General features: G+C 48.0%; 1 protein-coding gene across 2 annotated transcripts; it reads left to right on the forward strand.

The window, feature by feature from the left end:
* The first annotated feature begins 1,604 nt into the window (after positions 1-1,604).
* Positions 1,605-18,471, forward strand: ASXL1 (ASXL transcriptional regulator 1). 2 transcript variants are annotated; one of them, XM_032198411.1, is made up of 12 exons: positions 1,605-1,674; positions 5,789-5,871; positions 8,776-8,884; positions 10,004-10,124; positions 10,200-10,297; positions 10,643-10,736; positions 11,033-11,185; positions 11,610-11,773; positions 11,880-11,976; positions 12,473-12,578; positions 13,039-13,654; positions 14,389-18,471. In XM_032198411.1, the coding sequence occupies exons 1-12, from the start codon at positions 1,615-1,617 to the stop codon at positions 17,314-17,316; spliced, it is 4,629 nt and encodes a 1,542-aa protein (XP_032054302.1). In that variant the 5' UTR covers positions 1,605-1,614; the 3' UTR covers positions 17,317-18,471. The 2 variants fall into 2 exon arrangements, with proteins under 2 accessions (XP_032054302.1, XP_032054301.1); XM_032198410.1 differs by having other exon boundaries at positions 10,004-10,297.
* The last annotated feature ends 312 nt before the right edge of the window (positions 18,472-18,783 follow it).

Below are 18,783 nucleotides of genomic sequence, written 5' to 3' on the forward strand. Positions count from 1 at the left end.
AACAGCCAAAGACAGGAAATCCAGCAGACTCCTGGAAGAGGCCCTTGGACCTGGTGCGCAGTCACAGCTTTTTCATAGGAATGTTTTACATCCTTCTCATCTTTGCTCTGATCTGTATAGTGGGATCTGTTTTGTTTTTTTAAAGTGACCTGCAGCAAAAGCAGCCCCTTGTCCCCAGGAGCAAGCACCACATGACACTGAAGTGTAGGAGTTAAAGCACTTTCTTAAAATCTTTAACATAGGGGTAGCACCTTTTTAAAAATATTTGCATACTGCTTGACTCTTCTAAAACACACGCATACCCCTGTGATAGCACCTGGGATTACACTGGTGCATTACACAGATCAGATCAAACTTCTCTTTATTTTTTAGCTGTAGTAAGCCAGCCTTCACTGCACATGGAGCACTTGCCAAGTTTCAGAGAGGCACCTGTACAGCTGGATCTACTCTTCTACCTCTCTTCTACCCGCAGCGTTTAACGTGCACCCGGTTTTAGGTTGTTTCTGTTCTGTTGAAACACAGATTGGAAAACTCAACCTGCAAAAGCCATAGGAGGCTGAAATGGAACTGAAGGGAGAGCCCTGGTCCCGGCTGCTCACCGTGGGTTTAACTCTGAGTGCTCCAGGCGCTTACTACCTCTTAAATTCCTCTTTTTGAACCCAAGGTTCTCCTCACAGGCATGGCCGTGTCGCAGAGCTCCCAGAGAGCTCCCAAAGCCCTCCAAGCTCCTCAGAGCCACACTGAGCCCGGCTGCCCCTCGGGTGGCTGAACCCTGCCCATACTTTCACGTTTTCTATTTATTTGTACCACCTTTTCGGTCCAGCAGCGCAGGGCCACCCCCACACAGAGTTTCGGGGCACCGCAGCGCGCCCGTTATCACCGTTAATCTGTGAGGGGGCGGCCGGGCGCGGGGACTTCGTGCTCTAAAGAAGCCTCGGGGCGAGCAGCGGGGCCGCCAGGCGCTGAGCCAAACGCCCCCGAGCCGCGGCGGCGCCCCCGGTGGGGCCGTGCCCGGTGCCGGTCCCGGTCCCGCTCCGCGGCCTGAGGCGAGGCCGGGCCCTCAGCGCCCCTCAGCCACCAGGCGAGGCCCGCGGCCCGCCCGCCATACCGCGCACCGCGCGCGCGGCGCCCTCTGGGAGTTGTAGTCCGCGCTCCTCCTGCCTTAGCAGCGCAATGCCCCGCGGCGAACTACAACTCCCAGCACCCCCCGCGCTTTGTTTTCCTTCAAACGGCTCCCAGCCCCGCCGCGCGGCCCCTCCCCTCAGCCTGGCGGCGCGCGGGGCCCTCCCGTGTCCCGGCGCGGCCACCGTCGCCTACGCCCCGCCTCCTCCCCCCTCACCTCCTCCCCCCCCCCCTCAATGCTCCGAGCCCTTTGACCCCGTTGTTATGCCGGGCCCGAGCCGCCGCCGCCGCCGCCGCCTCCTCCCGTAGCGCCCGGAGCCGCCCCCGCCGCCCCGCCCGCCCCCGCCCCCACCCCCCCCCGGCCGCCTCACCTCGGCCCCGCCCCGCCCCCGCCGCCGCCCGCCCGCCCGCCCGCTGCTGCCGCCGCCCGCCCGCCCGCCCGCGCCTAACGGTCCGCGCCGCGCGGGAGGGAGGAGGAGGAGGAGGAGGAGGATGAAGGAGATGAAGCAGCGGAGGAAGAAGGAGCGCACGTGGGCCGAGGCCGCCCGCCTGGTGAGGGGGGAAACGGGGCTGGGAGAACGGGAGGGGGGCGGGGGCGGCACCCCCGGAGCGCCTCTAGGCCCCCCCCGGGCCCACCGGGACGAACCGGGGCTGAGGGGGCCTAACGGGGGTTGGGGGGGGTTCCACAACACCGGGGGTGTCCCGGGCCCGGGGCCGCCTCCAGGCCGCGGCGCTCGGTGGGGGGCTCCTGGGGTGGGCCCCGGGCTCGGGGGGGTGCCCGGGGGGTGCCCGGGGTCCTCTCGGTCCCCCCCAGCCGCAGCCCGAGGGGCCCGGAGCTGCCCCACGCTGGGAGCCGGCCGCTGGTGGCCTCCTCCCGGCCCCGCAGCCCCCCCAGGAGAGGCCTGTGGGGAGCCCCGGGGGTGCTGCCACCGAGGGGGCTGCTCCCGGTACCGAGGGGCAGCGGGGTCCCAGCACGGGGAGAGCGTGGGGCTGGGCGTGCCAGGAGCTGGGCTGAGCCCTGGGGTTGGTGTCGGTGCTCTGGGGACGTTTGTGGAGCCCCCTCCAACTTCCCAAGTGGTGCCCGCAGCGGTGGGGCGGCTCCTTGCTGCTCTCTGCCCACCCCAGCTTCTCCCCGTCAAGCCTTTAAGCTGAATCCATCCCCACCCCAATTTGCGAGCAAGGGAACGCGACAAACCCAGCCTGGACACTTCGCAGGTAGTGAAGGTGAATGAACAAGTGAGCTCCTCTTGTCCTGCTAGTGTGCATTGAGCACCACAGCTCGCTGCCTTGGTCCCCGGGCAGCAGCCACTGTCCTCAGGGCACCCTGAGGTGGATCTCTGCAGATCCCAGGTGCTGGTGCATGGATCGAGCAGTGATCCCATCCCTGCTGCCGTTAGCTCCATAGCGATGCTCAGCCTCTGCTCTGTGAGGATGCGGGCCTGCTTGCTATAGAGGAAGGGATTTATTGGGCTTGAGGGTATTCTGCTGGCTTGTTTGGTTTGTTGGGCTGTGTTGTTTTGATGTTTTAACCCGGTGAGGTTATGGCTTGGATTGTACAAACATCAGGAGGGGACAGCATGGGTGAGTCCAGCTGAGGCTCACCTCTCACACCGAGCGTGTCCTACAATAGGGTCTTGGTGCCTCTCCTGTGTGAGACTGGTTTGGGTATCCGAGTGTGTTCTCACTGCTTGCCAGGGAGAAACCTAATCAGACAGGCATCCGTCTTCCAGCAACTTGCATAATCTTTTTGTGTGAAAATGATAATGTTTTTGACCCACGTGACGTCGCTTGAAAAACTGGAAAAGGGTGCAAGTGAACCTCTGCAGAGCCTGGGTGCGGGAAGCCGGCACTGCGGGGCCGCACCCTGCGCCCCTGGGAGGCTCTGTGGGTAGCGACCTCGTGGCCGGAGCAGCGCTGGGTGATCTGGTACCAAATCCCCTCTCATTCAAATGTCCTGAGCTCTGAGGGATGAAAGATCCCTATCTATGGGCTGCCCAGAACACCACATGCTGCTGGGTTTCTAAGAAGCCGTTTCCTGACGTACCTCCCCGCCCTCGTGGAGCGATGGGGAAGGGATCTCTTCACAAACACTGCTCGTCTCACCTACTGCTCTTCTGGCTAGAGCCTCAGGCACATCACAGTAGGTGCGTGAGATGGCTAAGCCTCAGCAGCATCTTAGAGCCATTGAAGAACCAGAAATAGAACCATCTCCTCCTAGATTATCTACTTAGAGAGACCTGCAGTTGCGTAGCTGCACTTCCAGCTTGCAGGACTGATTGTAAATCCACTAAAAATAGATCTTTATTTAACACTAGGCTTACACATGCTCCCTGTCAAAATGCTTTTAATTTTCCTTTCTGACGCACGCTATTGGATTCTGCATTCCTCTCAGTGTTTCCGAGAATCACAGGCAAAAGTGCTTTTTAGTGTTGCTGCCCCTACAGAGCTAATATCATGCACATCCCATAAAATAAGCCTTCAAAGATCCGTTCGAACACCCAGAGCCACGGAACTGTTGGGCAAGTGCTGTCAGTGCCAAACACCTCCAACACGGGTGATTTGGTGGGGGGAGCGATGTAAGGCTCCAGCGCAGGAACCCCTGGCTCTCAGTACTACAAATCCTGGAGGGGAAAATCCTCGTGGGTTGGTTACGGTGTCGCTTGTGCTGCAGGATTAACGTGGCACAGGCAGGGTCGGGTTGGGGTATGGCTGCTGGAGGCTGGGCTCTGCTGGCTAACGAGGCAGGATCTTCTCCCAGCGCTTGCGTTAAGCAGTCTGTACACTTAATATAGCTGTTGATTGGAAATTGTTCCCCTGAGCGCAGATTCTTTTATCTTTATGTAAATGCTCATTCATGCTCAGTTTTAGGCTGCGCTGTGTCTGACACTTGAGAGAGGTTTTGTAAGCTGTGAAGAATTTCCTTGTTTTTTTTTCAGAACAGGCAGCTTCCCTTTTGTGGATCTTGCATCTGCCCCTGCAGCGATGTGCTTCCCCTCGTCAGCCTGTCCCCTCGGAGTGATGGGCAGTGACAGATTCCGAGGGAGGCTCAGAGGAATGGTAACCCGCGGAGGTTTTCTGATTAGTGAAGGAAAAAGTGTGATGGAGCCGTATTGGCAGGGAATTAAAATTGTTTACTCTTTGAGTATAGCTCATCACTTCGTGTTTTCACCGTGTGTTATCTCAGGGTTTGTAGTTCTCCCCTACCAGGTTAGCATCACTTATTCGTGTGATCTTCAAGCATCTGAAAAATCCATATAGGGCGGATGTCATTTAAGAAGTTCCTTAATCAAAACCCGTGGCTGAGCCCTACAGTAACGTGAGGTTGTTTTTTCCCTATTTGCAGAGGTTGGGAGATGGGATGGAGACCCAAGTGGTCCCCTGCATGGCATTGTTTGGAAGTGTCCCATTCACACAGCCCTGCAGGGCAGGCAGCAGTCCCTGTGCCTTGACTCGTTGCTGCAGTGACTCAGTTCCAGATGCTGCTGATATAACTGGGGCATTTGGGTTCCTCTGCTGCTTCTCACTCAAGTCAAACTGAAAGCCAGTATCGGGTTGTGGAGCCCTCTAAAGCCTGGTGACGAACAAAATCAGGATTGTGCATCACCGTAGCCATTACGCTTGGGGAATTTAGATCATGATTATGATCAGAAAGTTCCAGGCTGAATACCTGTGGCCACTTTTCTTGGCTGTTTCGGGCCACGTCACACGCCTGTGGTGCAGTCCTCATGCTCGAGCAGACCCAGGGGTGTCAGGGAGTTGTAGGGTTATCTGCTTCCAAAGAAACCTGGTGGTTTACATCTACTGCAGCTTTCTTTTGGTCATTGTTTCCTGATTTTGTGGATAATCTCCTTATCACAGAAAAGTCCGGTCCTCTTTTTGTGTCATTGAAATTCTTATTTCTAGATTCTTTGGAGCAGTAAGTTCTACAGGCTTTAAAAGTAATGAATAGCCTCTTTAATCCTTCATGTGTAAGTGGCAATTCTGTTCTTCCTATGATATATGAAAGGATGAGATGTTATTTATTTTATTGCCTTTTTAATACCTGACTTTACTCGTTTGCTTTCAAAGGCAAGCAGTCCAAATCTTTTTAGTGTCTACCCATAATTTTTCCCATATCCTTTGCTGTTATCGTAGTCCCTTTCTGAGTTCTGTCCTTCTCTGACAAGAATTCTGACTCTGGAGATGGAGCGAAGCTGAAATGAATGCAGTAATCCAAGGAAGGTAGGCTTCAGAAGTACATAGTTGGGCAGTGATATTGTTATTGCCAGAAAAGTACTGGATTCTCTGCTGAGAGGTAGGGAGAACTTTTACATCACTTGAGGGTCTCTAAGCACAGTGTTGAAGGCTGGATGTGGTAGCAACGTGGTGTAATGCAGGTTGAAGTCTGGTAAAGCACCAACTGGCTTTCTTGTTACGGGGTCAAAGCCGAATTCTGCTGCTTTTTTCTTCTTCGTGTTCATATTTCAGCTGATCAGGGACCAAGTGAAGGTGAGGCTGTTGTAATGCTTACCGTCACCTTGAGGTAGCCTGAAATTTTTAGCACGTCTTTTGTAGGTAATGCTGTGCCACACAGAACTTTCTTTGTCTCTGAACCCCAGCCTATGGAGCAGTTCCGTGAATACAGAAGCAAGTTCTGTGATGACACCCAGTGTTTCTGTCTCCTCAGGTGCTGGAAAACTACTCGGATGCTCCCATGACCCCAAAACAGATTCTGCAGGTCATAGAGGCTGAAGGACTAAAGGAAATGAGGTTAGTATTGGGGATCTCATTTAAAACTGTGCATGGAGGGTGAGGAGGCCTCATACAAAGCCTTGGCTTGTTTCATGTGATTCTGCCTCATCTCTAGCCCACTTTTCTTCCTTCTTTCTCTGCCAGCATGGTAATTTCAGATTACATTACAGACATTTATATACTTTTTTTTTCTTTGACAATAACTGGAAGCTTTTCTTGGATTTTTTGATAACATACAGAGCCCCCTTCATCCACCTATTGTGAAATAAATGCCTGTTGCAGCTCTGATTCCTGTATTGTGTTTGCCACTCATGTGTTTCTCTCACAAGTAGCTCCTGGTACGTTCTACTATTGCAGCTCTAGTTTAGTAAGTTTAAGTTCTGTCTCCTTTGATGCTTCATTTCCAGAGCAGACGTTATACAGTAGGAGACTCAGAAAAGTCTCCTTTGTTTTATATTACTGTCCTGGCTTCTGCTCAGATTTTTGAGCACTGTGGTAGTGCTGCTTACACTGTTGTGGCTCTTGACATCGTGCAGAGGATATGTCCTTCTCAATCTGGAAAAAAACTGATATGGAACTTAGGAAACTACAGGAGTGGGAGATTATTTGCTTTGGTTAAGTTCCTGTGGACCTCTGTTTCTGTGAGCCAGTAGAAAATAAGGATTGTCTTGCACATCAAAGAAAATAAGTAGCTGTGACAGTCCAAGTGCCTCAGTTAGTGCCGTGTGGCCCCCCACCAAAAAGAAAAAAAGAAAGGATGAGGATTTGAGGTTCTGCATGAGTTCTGCCACTGAGGACCAGTGGCAGAAAAAGCAGTCTTTTCCATCCACAGCCTATTGACTGACTTCTGCAGATGTGCAGACTTTTTCTAGTCACGTTTACCTCCTCGCCTTGATTCTGCAGATTGTTTCCCACCATTGGGTTTGCATTTTTTGAACCTGTACTCAACCAGCTACAGAAAGTAAACTAATTTCTTCTGGGACCCAGCAACTCCAAGCGTTATCTTGTTTCTGCTCCGTGTTTGTATGCGAAGTCAGGAAACAGCTGTGGTGGTTTGAATAGTGAAAAACTTTGATGCACGAGGAGGTGTTGTGCGTGGGAGTTACCATTGTTTGGTGAGGTGCTGTGCCACCGTGCTGCTGCATCAGTACTGGAGCTGCTGGAAGCTTGTGGCTTGGGATCCTTACCGAGTAGGTCTTCTGTGGTTTGGATGCGGGTGGTGGTATCACAGCCCTGAGGCAGGCTTTTAATGAAAACTGCCATATATCTTTGTTTTAATCAATAGCCTGCACCTTTCTCAGATCAGCCCTGTTGTTCAAGCAGGTAGCTAGCTGAAGCCCTATGTGCACAGGCTGTCCTGTGCTACGGGTAACAGCAGATCCATTTTCTCAGACATTAGTTATTGCGATGTTCTCCCTGTTTTTAACAAGTGACCTGTCACAGCAGGTAGCTAAGGACCCAACTCCGCAGCATGCATCATGCTAAACCCCACCGAGCTACATCATTTGTTTAGAGGCTGGTGGTTTTCCTTTGGGATGTCTGTTTTCTTCCCGTTATTAATTCTCTGCTTTAAGCAAAGACTGTTTTCTTCACCGCATAATTGTTCAAAGAATGCAGGCAGTGATCCTGTCTAGCTAAATATGCGGCAGACTTTCCTGGTCCTTGAATAAAAGGCCTTCCTGAAACTCCATTTCCTGAAGGAAATGGCTTGGCGACTCAAGATGTGGTTTTCCCTTTGAATCAATTTAAGGCAGTGTTGTCCTGGTCCGGGGTAACGCCAGCCCGTCGGAAGGGTCCTGGCCCTTGCTTGTCCTACGTGCCCTGTGCACGAGCTGGGACGTTGGCCTCCAGCACCAGAGCTGGCTTCTGCCTCCTGGGAAAGTTTTAACTATTTTTTTTTCCTTCTTTGGGCGAAAAAGTATGGTTTGTTTTTTGTTGTTGTTGTTGTTGTTTTGGGGGGTTTGGGTGTTTTTTTGCCATTCTAAGAAAACTTGTTGTGTCTGGTTGGGTTGCTGAGTGTTCCGTTAAATACAGAAGGGAAAGCACTAACAGGCCAGAAGGCTGGAAATTTTTTTTCATAGTATCTAAAAATGATCGAGGGTAATTTCCTCTGTTGTTGGGGCTTGTGAATAAACACCCAACAACCAAATGCATTGAGGGTGGAAACAGAAATTGTTCTAAGTGCAGTTTTCAATTTGAGAATGATTTTCTTTGAAATGTTTTGTCTCAGTCCAATTTTCAGTTTCACTTTTAATAATTTTGAAATCAATATTGCTTTAATGTCTTTTCCAGGTAACTTTCTGCATGCACATGTGTGACTTATTGGAAAACATGAGATTCACATGCACAGAAGTTCCATCAGTGTGAGCGTAGGCTGCTTTAATCACAAATGGCAAAACCAGGCTGGTACAGAGGACTTGACAAATCAGTTCATCAGACCTTTTCTATCTAACCCTGCCAGTGCAGTCCTGTCAATTAGGAGAGACGTTTCAGAAATGTGTATAATTTTTGCCGACTTTGTGTTTTTCTACTGCTGAGTAAATCTGGTTTTTAATAAATTCAAACCAGTCCTGAAAATTTGAAGCAAAAAAGGAATAATACAAGTTAGAAAGGGCTAAAATAATGACCAGGAGTAACTTCAAAATCAGCGCGTTTCCTGTTTTCTGCGGATTGTTTTACTGTGATGTGTTGAGGCTAATTACAGGTCAAACAGGAAAACAGTAATACTATCCTGACTGAAGAGCCTATCCCATAAGGTTAATAAGTATCATCTTTATTCTCCTAAGTCAGATAAATGATGCTAATTTAAAGAGATCTTTCAGGCTGTTTTCTTGATCAGCCCCCGTTTCTGGTGTTTTTTTGTTGTTTTGTTTTTTTTTTTAGTTATTGTCTGAGTCCCTTTCCTGCCTTCCTCTTTTTCAGTGGCACTTCTCCCCTGGCCTGCCTCAATGCCATGCTCCATTCCAATTCAAGGGGAGGCGATGGCCTCTTCTACAAACTGCCTGGACGGATCAGCCTGTTCACGCTCAAGGTAAATGTTGAGTTTCTACTCTCAGTTGAAGGCCAAGGTGCAAGCTCTGCTTGTAATGCATAGCTGCGTGCTAAACTGTAACTGAGCATCATATGAGCTGAATGTGCTGCATCTGAGATCATCCTCTGAAAGTGTGTCTGGAATTCATTATTTCACTTTAGTTTGTATTTTTCGGCTATATTCAGCCATAGGTGATATATTCATTTTAAACCCCTTATTATTTCTTGAATTGCTCAAGTAAGATAAATTCTTCTTCCAGTATTTGGAGTTCAACTCAGGTGGCTGATTATCAGAATGGTCCTGTTTCACTCCTTTTCCGACAGCCACAAGGCCAACCAATAAATTACATTGGTCTGAGAACTTGTAGCTCCGAGTAAAATCTCAATTGGAAAATGTATTCCCATTTTCTCTGGGTGGATGGTGTTTCACTGCATCCTGTGTACAGTTAGCATCACCATCTTCCTCACATCTCAAGGTCCCTCTGAAATGTTTTTTATTTTAGTCTATTGTCCCAGTAATCATAAATGTTGAAAACATTTCTGGTCTCAGGCTTTTCTTCTGCATTGTTTTGTACTGTTGGATTCCCTGATAAATATCAGCTTAATAGACACTGGTATTTTTGGCTATTTTGTTTGCATCCTTTTTTCCTGCTGTCAGAAAATTTTGTTAATTTGTCATACTTTACTGCAAACAGATGGAATTGAAATGGCTTTGATTATACAAGTAGTAAATGCATCTACTAAGCTTGCTATCTTAGTAGTTGATAATTCTGGTGATACCTGTTCTTTTAGTAGTAAGAATGAGATGTTTCTCTTCATTAGAAAGTGCTTGCTTGTTTCTTGCAGAAAAGCGTGATATGTTAACCTTACATGTTTTGGATATATTTGAGTTATTCATCTAGGAAGTGTCTGTGAAGCGTGCTGATAGTTAGGATGACTTCTTTCCATTAGGAGCCTAAACATGCTTAAAAATATCTTACTGCATGAAAAGGATTAAAATAGGGAAGATAAAAAATCTAAACTAAAAGCTACATCCACTAAACCATCTGTTCCCATTGGCTCAAGTGGTAGTTGTTGGGAGGAAGGACTGTAGTCACCTGAGCTTTGTTTACCCCTTTAGAAGGATGCTCTTCAGTGGTCTCGAAATCTGTCTGTGCCAGAAGGGGATGAACTGGAGGATACAGCAGACGCAGAAAGCTGCGAGTCCAATGAAGCAAGCACTGTGAGTGGTGATAATGATGGTAAGTGTCTGATAACATTAATCTTAAGTTATAAGCATCTACTTCTGTGTCTGACCGAGTGCCCGTCTATTTCAGTGTCTCTTGATGAAACCTCCTCTAATGCTTCCTGTTCCACTGAATCTCAGAGCAAGGCATCCTCTACTGCCAGGGAGAGCAGCAGAACAGCCTCACAGGTAGGAAAATGTGGGACTAATGGAAACAAAAAGCCTCCGAAGGGAAGCTTTCATTGCTGCATGCTGTTGGGATTAGCATGACAGGGACTAGGTGTGCACAGGTGCCTCGGGGAGAGTTACGGGCTTGTGTCCTTAGGCGAGGAGTTTCTATGACATGGAGGGATCATATACAAGGAGGTAATTTTGAACACTCTGCTATTTGTAAATGTAATTAATGACTGACACGTGAAGATTTACCTAGGATCTGGGTGGTTCTTTATTTGGGAAATATGGTACATGGAAGATTAACCTGTCTTTCTGTAATGTCTTTCTTTGTTTTGTTCTTGTTTTCTTTCTGGACCACAGACAACCAAACAAAAGAAAAAGACCGGTGTAATGCTGCCACGTGTTGTTTTAACACCGCTGAAAGTAAATGGGGCACACATGGAGTCTGCATCTGGTGAGCATTGCTTTTGTTTTGGTGATTTTTGCAATGGCTCTGTAGTTAGCTCTTAATCAGTAGTCCCTAATTGTAAGTTTGACTGAGGACTTCTTTAATAATTGCTGAGAATGCACAGTGACTGAGTTGTGCTGTTGAGTATACGTTTATCTCCATCAAAATAGCTGGTAACTGGACAAAACCTTGTAGTAGTAAAACTGTTGTTCTTAGCAGGTAATTTTGGTATGCTAAAAACACTCTGCAAGTTGGGCTTCTGCTATCCTTTGCATGTTTTTGTGAGATTGTTTTGCTTTTAGGCTTCACAGGAAGGCATGCTGATGGGGAGAGCAGTAGCACATCCAGCAGTAGCAGCAGCTCTTTGGCCCTGTGCAACACCACCTTGCGCAGTAGAACAGAAATAAACAGGGATCCGCCACAGCTACTGAGAGGTATCCGAAAGCCCACAGCTGGTAAGTGCTCCTGATTAAAGTTAGGAGAAAATCATCCATAAAAGCAGGCAATGTTGAAGTCTGTGTATTTCCAAGAAAAGAACACCAGGGTTCTCTTCCTTTGGAGGGCATATGACATTCTTAAGGCTCTTCATCTGGACCTTCCTCTCTGAACCATAGTGAGCCAGTTGTTGAGAAGTTTGTCTAGTCTGAAAAGCAGTATCAAGAACTGTACCTGAACATGACAAAAATATGACCTCGTATCAAAATCCCACATGCGTGCTTGCTATTAATTAGCATGGCTGAGAGAGCCATTCTTCACACTTGAATACTACAGTCTTTACTGGTTTTGCTGCAGTAGTTCGTGGTGTGGGGTTTTTGCCCATAATGCTGAAACATTTTTGTACAATAATGTTTATCTTATTTACCTGTCCTTAAACTACAGGGCAAATGAAACGAAACAGGGGTGAGGATATTGACTTCGAAACACCGGGTTCCATTCTTGTCAATACAAACCTGCGAGCTCTGATAAACTCCAGAACATTTAACGCGCTCCCATCGCACTTCCAGCAGCAGCTTCTTTACCTCCTTCCAGAAGTTGACAGACAGGTATGGAGGTGCAGCACTTGGGTGTTTTCCACTCGCTGTGTAGCCTCTTGCTTGCGGAACATCTGAAGCAAATGTTTTCTCTTTGACCTGTTTTTTGTCCTCTTAGGTTGGGGCTGATGGGCTGATGCGTCTCAGTGGCAGTGCTCTGAATAACGAATTTTTCACCCATGCTGCTCAGAGCTGGAGAGAAAGACTAGCTGATGGTGAGTAGGTTTGCTTGCTTCTGTGGTTGGAGAATGGGTAATCATTTTGTGAGCTTTCTTTGTTTTTCCTCTTACAGTTAGCAAATGGAAATTCAGTCCAGTTTGGCTGTATATCTGGCTGTATTGCCCCCAATTTTTATCTCTTTTTTTTGTTAAAATCAAAGATGTGTTTTCCTTAGGTGCCATGGGGCCTTCAGAATGGAATGGTGGAGGTGTAAAGTAACATTAGACTTATCTTCCGTTAAATGGTGACCTACATCTGGTAAAACAGAATTTGTTTTGTTTTGTTTTCAGATTTGCTTGAGGCTGTGTGACTGTCCTTAAGTAGTTGCAGGCGGCTTGTAGATCCGTAATAGGGTGGAGAGCAGCATGATAACAGAAGATATGGCCTTCAGAGAGAGAGAGCTGCTGTACTATACTATTAAAACAAAAAAAGGTTACATTTGCAAAATTTATTTTGTTTGGAACTGAATTTCAGTATCTTGCTTTCTTGTAGGTGAATTCACACATGAAATGCAAGTCCGAATTCGGCAGGAGATGGAAAAGGAGAAGAGAGTGGAACAATGGAAGGAGAAGTTCTTTGAGGACTACTACGGACAAAGGTAATAAATTTTGCCTCCCCTGTCCTGTTTTATCTATGCTTATGAAGGTGGCAGAGTGTTTCTGCTTGAGAAGATGCACCATGAACTCCTTGTAAAAATATAGTTGTGGAGTGAATCATTCGGACTGTTGCTTCAGGGGAATCCTTAAGTGGAATTGGCTTGGTCAGAGCAGAGTTTTATAGCCTATTTATTTTGTTTTTGAGACAAGTGAATACTATTTGTTTTCCATCACAGATCTTTACATTTTCTGATTTTCATTGTTCCCTGTGACAGTAATGTGGGATAGCAGATGTACAGGTTATCTCATTGCAGACTGACTTAATGAGGTTTTGATGAGTCTCTGCTTTGTAATGTGTATGTTACTATGTATAGTGGTGACAGTACAGCTATAAATAATAGATGAAATGCTTAAATTAGGATGGGCTTTAGCTTCTAACTAGTTTTTATGTTTGCCTTATAGGTTGGGCTTGACCCAAGAAGAATCCCAGGAACAGAATTTGGTGCAAGAAGATGCTGAGAACAGGACAGGACTGTCTGTTAAAGGAGAAGCAAGATTGTCACGCGGTCCTTCTACACGGCAGAGAGACGGGCACTTCAAGAAACGCTCCCGGGCCGACCTGCGATGCAGAGCCAGGAGGAGCCTGTACAAATTACGTGAATCTGAGCAAAAGGAGGCCTCCAAAGAGACTGCCTCTGTGGGACCAGATTCCTCTCTTCGTAAAGAGACCAAACCTGAGATGGACCTGAAGAAAGATGATCCAACAAGCACTTCTACTGCAGTACTGAATCCAGAGAGTTCAGAACTGCATCTCTCTCCAGAAACTTCCAAGTCGCACAGTAAATCGGAAGATCCGTCATCGGCAGCTGCAAGCAGAATTCCTAGTTTGCCCCAGGAGAACTCAGCTCGGGAGTCAAAGGACCAGAAGAGGAAATGCTTTGAGGAGGCTGCCTCTGCATCCTTCCCCGAAAAGAAGCCCCGGCTTGAAGATCGTCAGTCCTTTCGTAACACAATTGAAAGTGTTCACCCAGAAAAGCCACAGCCTACTAAAGAGGAGCCAAAAGTCCCACCCATCCGGGTAGGAAAGAGAATTATAGCTGCTTGGTATCCCAGGGCTGTCATGCTTATTAGCATCAAAACATTACTGAAATGTCAAGTGTTGTCATCTTAGCAGAAGTAGTCCAGGGTTTCATTGGCAGAGCTGGCTAAGTACCTCGGATTACCACAGGTCACTATCTTGTTTAGAAGGGCAAAGAATGGAAAATCATTCCAAGGTCTTTGCACAAGAGCGCAGGGTAACCTTGACTGTTAGTTTGCATTTTTGCGAATACAGAAATCACTTTTCCTGAAACTATCTGACTTATTGCAGAAGAGACCTTCAAATCGTGTTCTTTATCACGTGTAGTTTCCCAATTCCTTTCCTTTGGGGGCAGAAAAGTATTCCTTCTCACTTTTGCTGTTTTAACTGGAGGCATCCATCTTGCTAGCTTCAGAGTAGTCATCCTGATGTAAAGGAGACCATTTTGATTTCTAAAGCTCTGAAAGCAAACCACCCGTTTCATATTCATCTGCTGGCTCTGGTAAAGCAGTGTTAATGCTAAGTGAGCTTTACGTATCGCGTGACAGAGCGCATAAGCAGAGGTTACGGGAGCCATGCTACTTCTCTGCCAAAGTTTGTTTTTAAGTTGGAATTTTAACTCTTTATACTGAATTCTCATAGCAAGACTTACGATGAACAGATGTTAATAAAATGCATTTCACTGTCTGAAAATAGTCGAGCCTTAGCACTAAGTGCTTTTCTCTTTCTTTCAGATTCAACTTTCACGTATTAAACCACCCTGGGTGGTTAAAGGTCAGCCAGCTTACCAAATATGCCCCAGGATCATCCCCAACACGGAGCCCTCCAGCCGGGGCAGGAGCGGGGCCCGAACACTCGCAGACATTAAAGCCCGTGCTCTGCAGGCCCGAGCCCAGCGAGAAGCTGCTACAGCTGCCATCGGAGGTGGGGGTGGCCCAGGCGGAGGGAGAAGCACTGACGAAGGAGGTGGCGGAGGAGAATCCAACAGCCACACAGAGCACAGGAGATCAAAGAGAACTCATGGAAAGCGTTCGTCAGATCTACAACGAACACAATTACTGCCGTCTCTCCGTCTAAATGGAGAAAAGGCTGACTCTGAGATGGCTGCTCAGGCAGCTAACGCGGATTCCTTTGCCTCTTCAACACAAGACTCCTTTTCTTCAAAGCGTGAGGGAAGCGGCGTTCCGGAGCGCGCTGCAGGCACTAGCTCAGGGGAAGCTCAGCCCGTGGATGGCTCACCTAGAAGGCAGTTCTGTGATGCTGTGACTGGGTCATCGTCTGACAGTGCAACTTTGGAGAGGCGGGAGGAGAGCCCTGAACAGCTCCCCTGTGATGCAAGGACTGAAACCCCAGCTTGTGTTGCATCAGAGGAGAGGCAAAGTATAAAGCTGAAATGCCTGGTTCCTCCAGTAAACGGTCTGTCTTGTTCTCAGGTACAGGGAGCTGTGATCAGCCCTACAGGAGATGGGATTCCGTCAGAACTCAAAGGTGGTAGCTCTCCCCCAGTACAGCTGGATTATCCTTCTGATGTTAAGGAAAATTCCTCCAGTTGTCCTGCTCTTCTGCCAGAATTGTCATCAGGTGGTAAAGAATGCCGTGAGCCAGAAGTGATATCTAGATTTAGATGTAATGGTTCTGAAACATTTGTGGAACAGTGCACGAGAAACGATAGCGATAACTCCAGAACAGTGACTGCAGGAGTGGAGAAAGTAATGCCTGCACGGTATCAGTTCACACATCTGCAGGCAGAGAAAGAGAGTGATGGCAAAACAAGTAATGAGGAACAGAATACAGAGTCTCTGGTGAAATCCTCTTTATGTGAGGACTTCATTTCTCAGAATAGGATAGATACCTCTGAAAAACTTGTGCAGCCTAGAGAGAGGTGCCCCAGAACAGAATCGGAAGATGTGTGTCAGCCACTGAGAGCAACTCAAGAGTTCAAGCTGAATGGAGACGATGAAGTACGGAGTACACACAGTGAGACAACAGATACTGCTTCGGATTTTGAAGCTGACATAGCTGATGAAAATGTAGAGATGGATATATGTTTCAGAAGTGTCAACTGCAGGGATGTAGCAAGGAAAGACTCCTGTCAGAGCAACACTGAGAGACGTGATAGAGTTAGATCGAAGTTACCTGTGGAAACAGATAGTCTGGCCTTTGCTGTGGACTTCCCTTCGGTCACAGAGACGAGCACTGCACCTCCACCTCAGAGATGGGGGCTGCGTGCACCATTGCCCCCAAAATCCGAGAGGCTGTCAGGTTCTGCTCGGCCCGTATCCTCTGTTGAAACCAACAACCCTTTGGTGATGCAGCTGCTTAAGGGGAACCGTCCACTGGAAGAAGTCATCCCAGGATCTCAAGCCAGTGTCAAGCTGGAAGTTACACAACCGCCTGCAGACAAGCAGTCAGAAGGCCTCTCCGTGCAAGTGGAGGGAGGTAGCAGTTGCTATTTTGGCAAAGAATCTTCTCCAGATGTACAAATGAAGACGAGCGCCCTAAGCAGGAGTGATGACTTCCACTCAGTGAGATCTGTAGATCCCCAGGAAAAGAAGCGGGGACCAGGGGCAGTGGTGCCTAGAGCAGAGGATATGGAGAATCAGTCTATTCCAGAGAAACATTCCAAAATTGACTCAGCTTTAAGCTGCCAAGACCAACTAGTAAATGTGGCAAGTGCCTCTCAGAAGCATGAAGAGATGAGCCCTCAGGAAAGAACGTTTTCTTCCTGTAGCTTTGAAGAGCAAAAGGAAGTGCCCAAGATCCATCGGGTGCCGCAGCGCAACCCACTAACAAATGTTATCACAAATAAAAGTCCTGAGAAGTTGAACCCATCTCCAGAGCCTCCGTTTTTATCTCCAAATGTGAATTCTCTTGGTCCAAATCAGACAGGGAGTACACCGGCCAATAAAAATTACATTGGAGTTAAAGGCAAAAAGCTCTTTGGTTCTGGTTTTCCTTGCAATGCCAGTGTCAGACTACATCACTCGAGGGCTTCAGATCAAGTTTCAGACATGGGGACCTTGGCCCCCAGCAAACAGATTCCTTTGACCAAGAGCTGTGCGTCTGGAGAAGGAATGCCAGGTGTAAGGGAAGAATGGACTTCAAAGCAGCACGTGAACACCATGGGAGAAATAAGAAATGAGAACGCGCTGGCATGTGACAGCCCAACCAAGAACAGTGGAGAGAAGCAGAAGGCAGCAGCACAAAGCCCTCTGGAGCTAACTGAGCACTTGCAAAGTGTTCCGCTGGTTATGGACCTGCCATTTCTTAAGTTTTCAAGGGAACCAGGGAAAAGACACAATCACCCTTTGGAGCCTTCTTCCATACCTTCTCAGTTCAATATCAAACAGGCATTTTATGGGAAGCTTTCTAAGCTGCAGCTTAATTCCACCAGCTTTAATTATTCATCTAACACTCCAGCTTTTCCCAGAAGTCTTGCTGGAAGCATGATGCAGCTAACCCACAAAGCGAACTTTGCTGCAAACCATAATACATCCCTTTCTGTGCAGATGTTTGCTGATAGCAGCAGTGTTGAAGAAATATCGTTCAAGTGTTCGTGCAGCCTTAAAGCCATGATTATGTGTAAAGGCTGTGGGGCATTTTGTCATGACGACTGTATAGGACCCTCTAAGCTTTGTGTATTGTGCCTTGTGGTGAGATAATAAATTATGGCCATGGGACAAATTGTATATTCAGTGTGTGTATTTTGATAATGACTGATCCTAAAACCTGTACACAAAATGCTATTCTGTTTATAGTAGAAATGCTGTTACACTTTGTTTTGGTGAGGAAAGTTGACTTGCCTTCCCACTGAAATCTACAGCGCAAAACCCTTCCTTGCTCACAACTACTCCACTGTCTGTGGGCTGCGCCCCACTGGAGCCATCCTTCTGCTTAACGCTCTTGTGGAAATACTGATTGTGCTCTGGTACACATGCTGAGGCTAACACCTGGCCGGGAGGCAGTTTGCTGTGGCAATCCGTGGACCCTCTGTAGAGGAAATCTTTACATCCAAAGGAACTGGAACAGGGTGTTTTCTATTTCAGGGCTGCGCTAGGTTAGCCCCTACAGTCTTCCACTCTCCCCTTCTGCCATCTCCATTCTCGGTTTGTGTGGGCAGCACCACTGTGCAGTAAGTGCGAGCAGAAAGCTGCTCTGCAGGAGACGGTTCTGCACGGGCTCTGGATGCTGCAGGTGGACGGAGGGACCAGCGAAGCACTCTGCAGGTGGAGCCGCGTGCAGCTGACCGGGTACTGGCTGGAGCCAACTGAGAGGATGCAAGAAGCAAATAGGTGGCACGTGCCACCTGAATGCCTTCTGCTGGTCTGCAGGAAGACGCGTGGGCCATGGGACTGCGTGCCTGGCTGAACTCTTGGACCAGCTGCTGTGACTGCCTCTTTTGGCTGGCTGTTGCTACAAGTTAGTGGGGAAAGTCAAAGGTTCCTAGAAGCTCGTTTAGGTGGCCAGCGATCTCTGTATTGTAGCTCTGCAATGAGGACCTTAACGTGACAGCATCTGACCACTTGCAAGTGTCTAGCTGTGCATCTGTGTGACGACCATCTAACATTTAAAGCAGTATTTTTTTTTTTTTCCTTTTTTAAAAAATATTTTCATTCTTGGATGTATAAAGTGAATTATTTGGCTCCTGTAAGTATCCTCTATGCATCTGTTTGATCATGTATTTATATGTTGTACACAGTACTGGCCAACTCTGTAAATGGATGTAATGTACATAGAACATAAAGGGTTCTTTTTTTTCCTTGGATTTTCGGGCTCTACAGCAGTATTGCATTAAAGTGGTGTTAGTTATTAATCTGCATCTGTAGTCAGAGCCACTGTATTCTGTCTTACCTAGCGTGAGGCTCGACATGCAAAGGTGACTCTCGGTTCTGACAGCCTCCTCCTCTGCCCAGGGCTCCGTGCTGTGTTGTGCAGGTAGACTGTGATGTAGAAGCTCAAGGATGACCCGAGGGGCTTTGCTGAGCTGAGTGTGCTTTCCTGGTCACTCCGAGCTAGCTGCCAGCTGTCGCTGTAACCGCATCTCCCAGCGCTCGGCTGGGGCTGCACTGCAAAAAGCTGAACGGCCTCGTGCAGCCGTGGGCTGGCAGAGAGCAGAAACTCGCCTCTCT

This window comes from Aythya fuligula, chromosome 16 (assembly GCF_009819795.1).
Source record: "Aythya fuligula isolate bAytFul2 chromosome 16, bAytFul2.pri, whole genome shotgun sequence".
NCBI lineage: Eukaryota > Metazoa > Chordata > Aves > Anseriformes > Anatidae > Aythya > Aythya fuligula.

Coding starts and splice junctions, on each gene's coding strand:
- ASXL1 (XM_032198410.1), top strand. CDS start 1,615: ATGAAGGAGATGAAGCAGCGGAGGAAGAAGGAGCGCACGTGGGCCGAG. Junction 11,774..11,879: donor TTCCAGAAGTTGACAGACAG/GTATGGAGGTGC, acceptor TTGTCCTCTTAG/GTTGGGGCTGATGGGCTGAT. Junction 13,655..14,388: donor CAAAAGTCCCACCCATCCGG/GTAGGAAAGAGA, acceptor TCTTTCTTTCAG/ATTCAACTTTCACGTATTAA.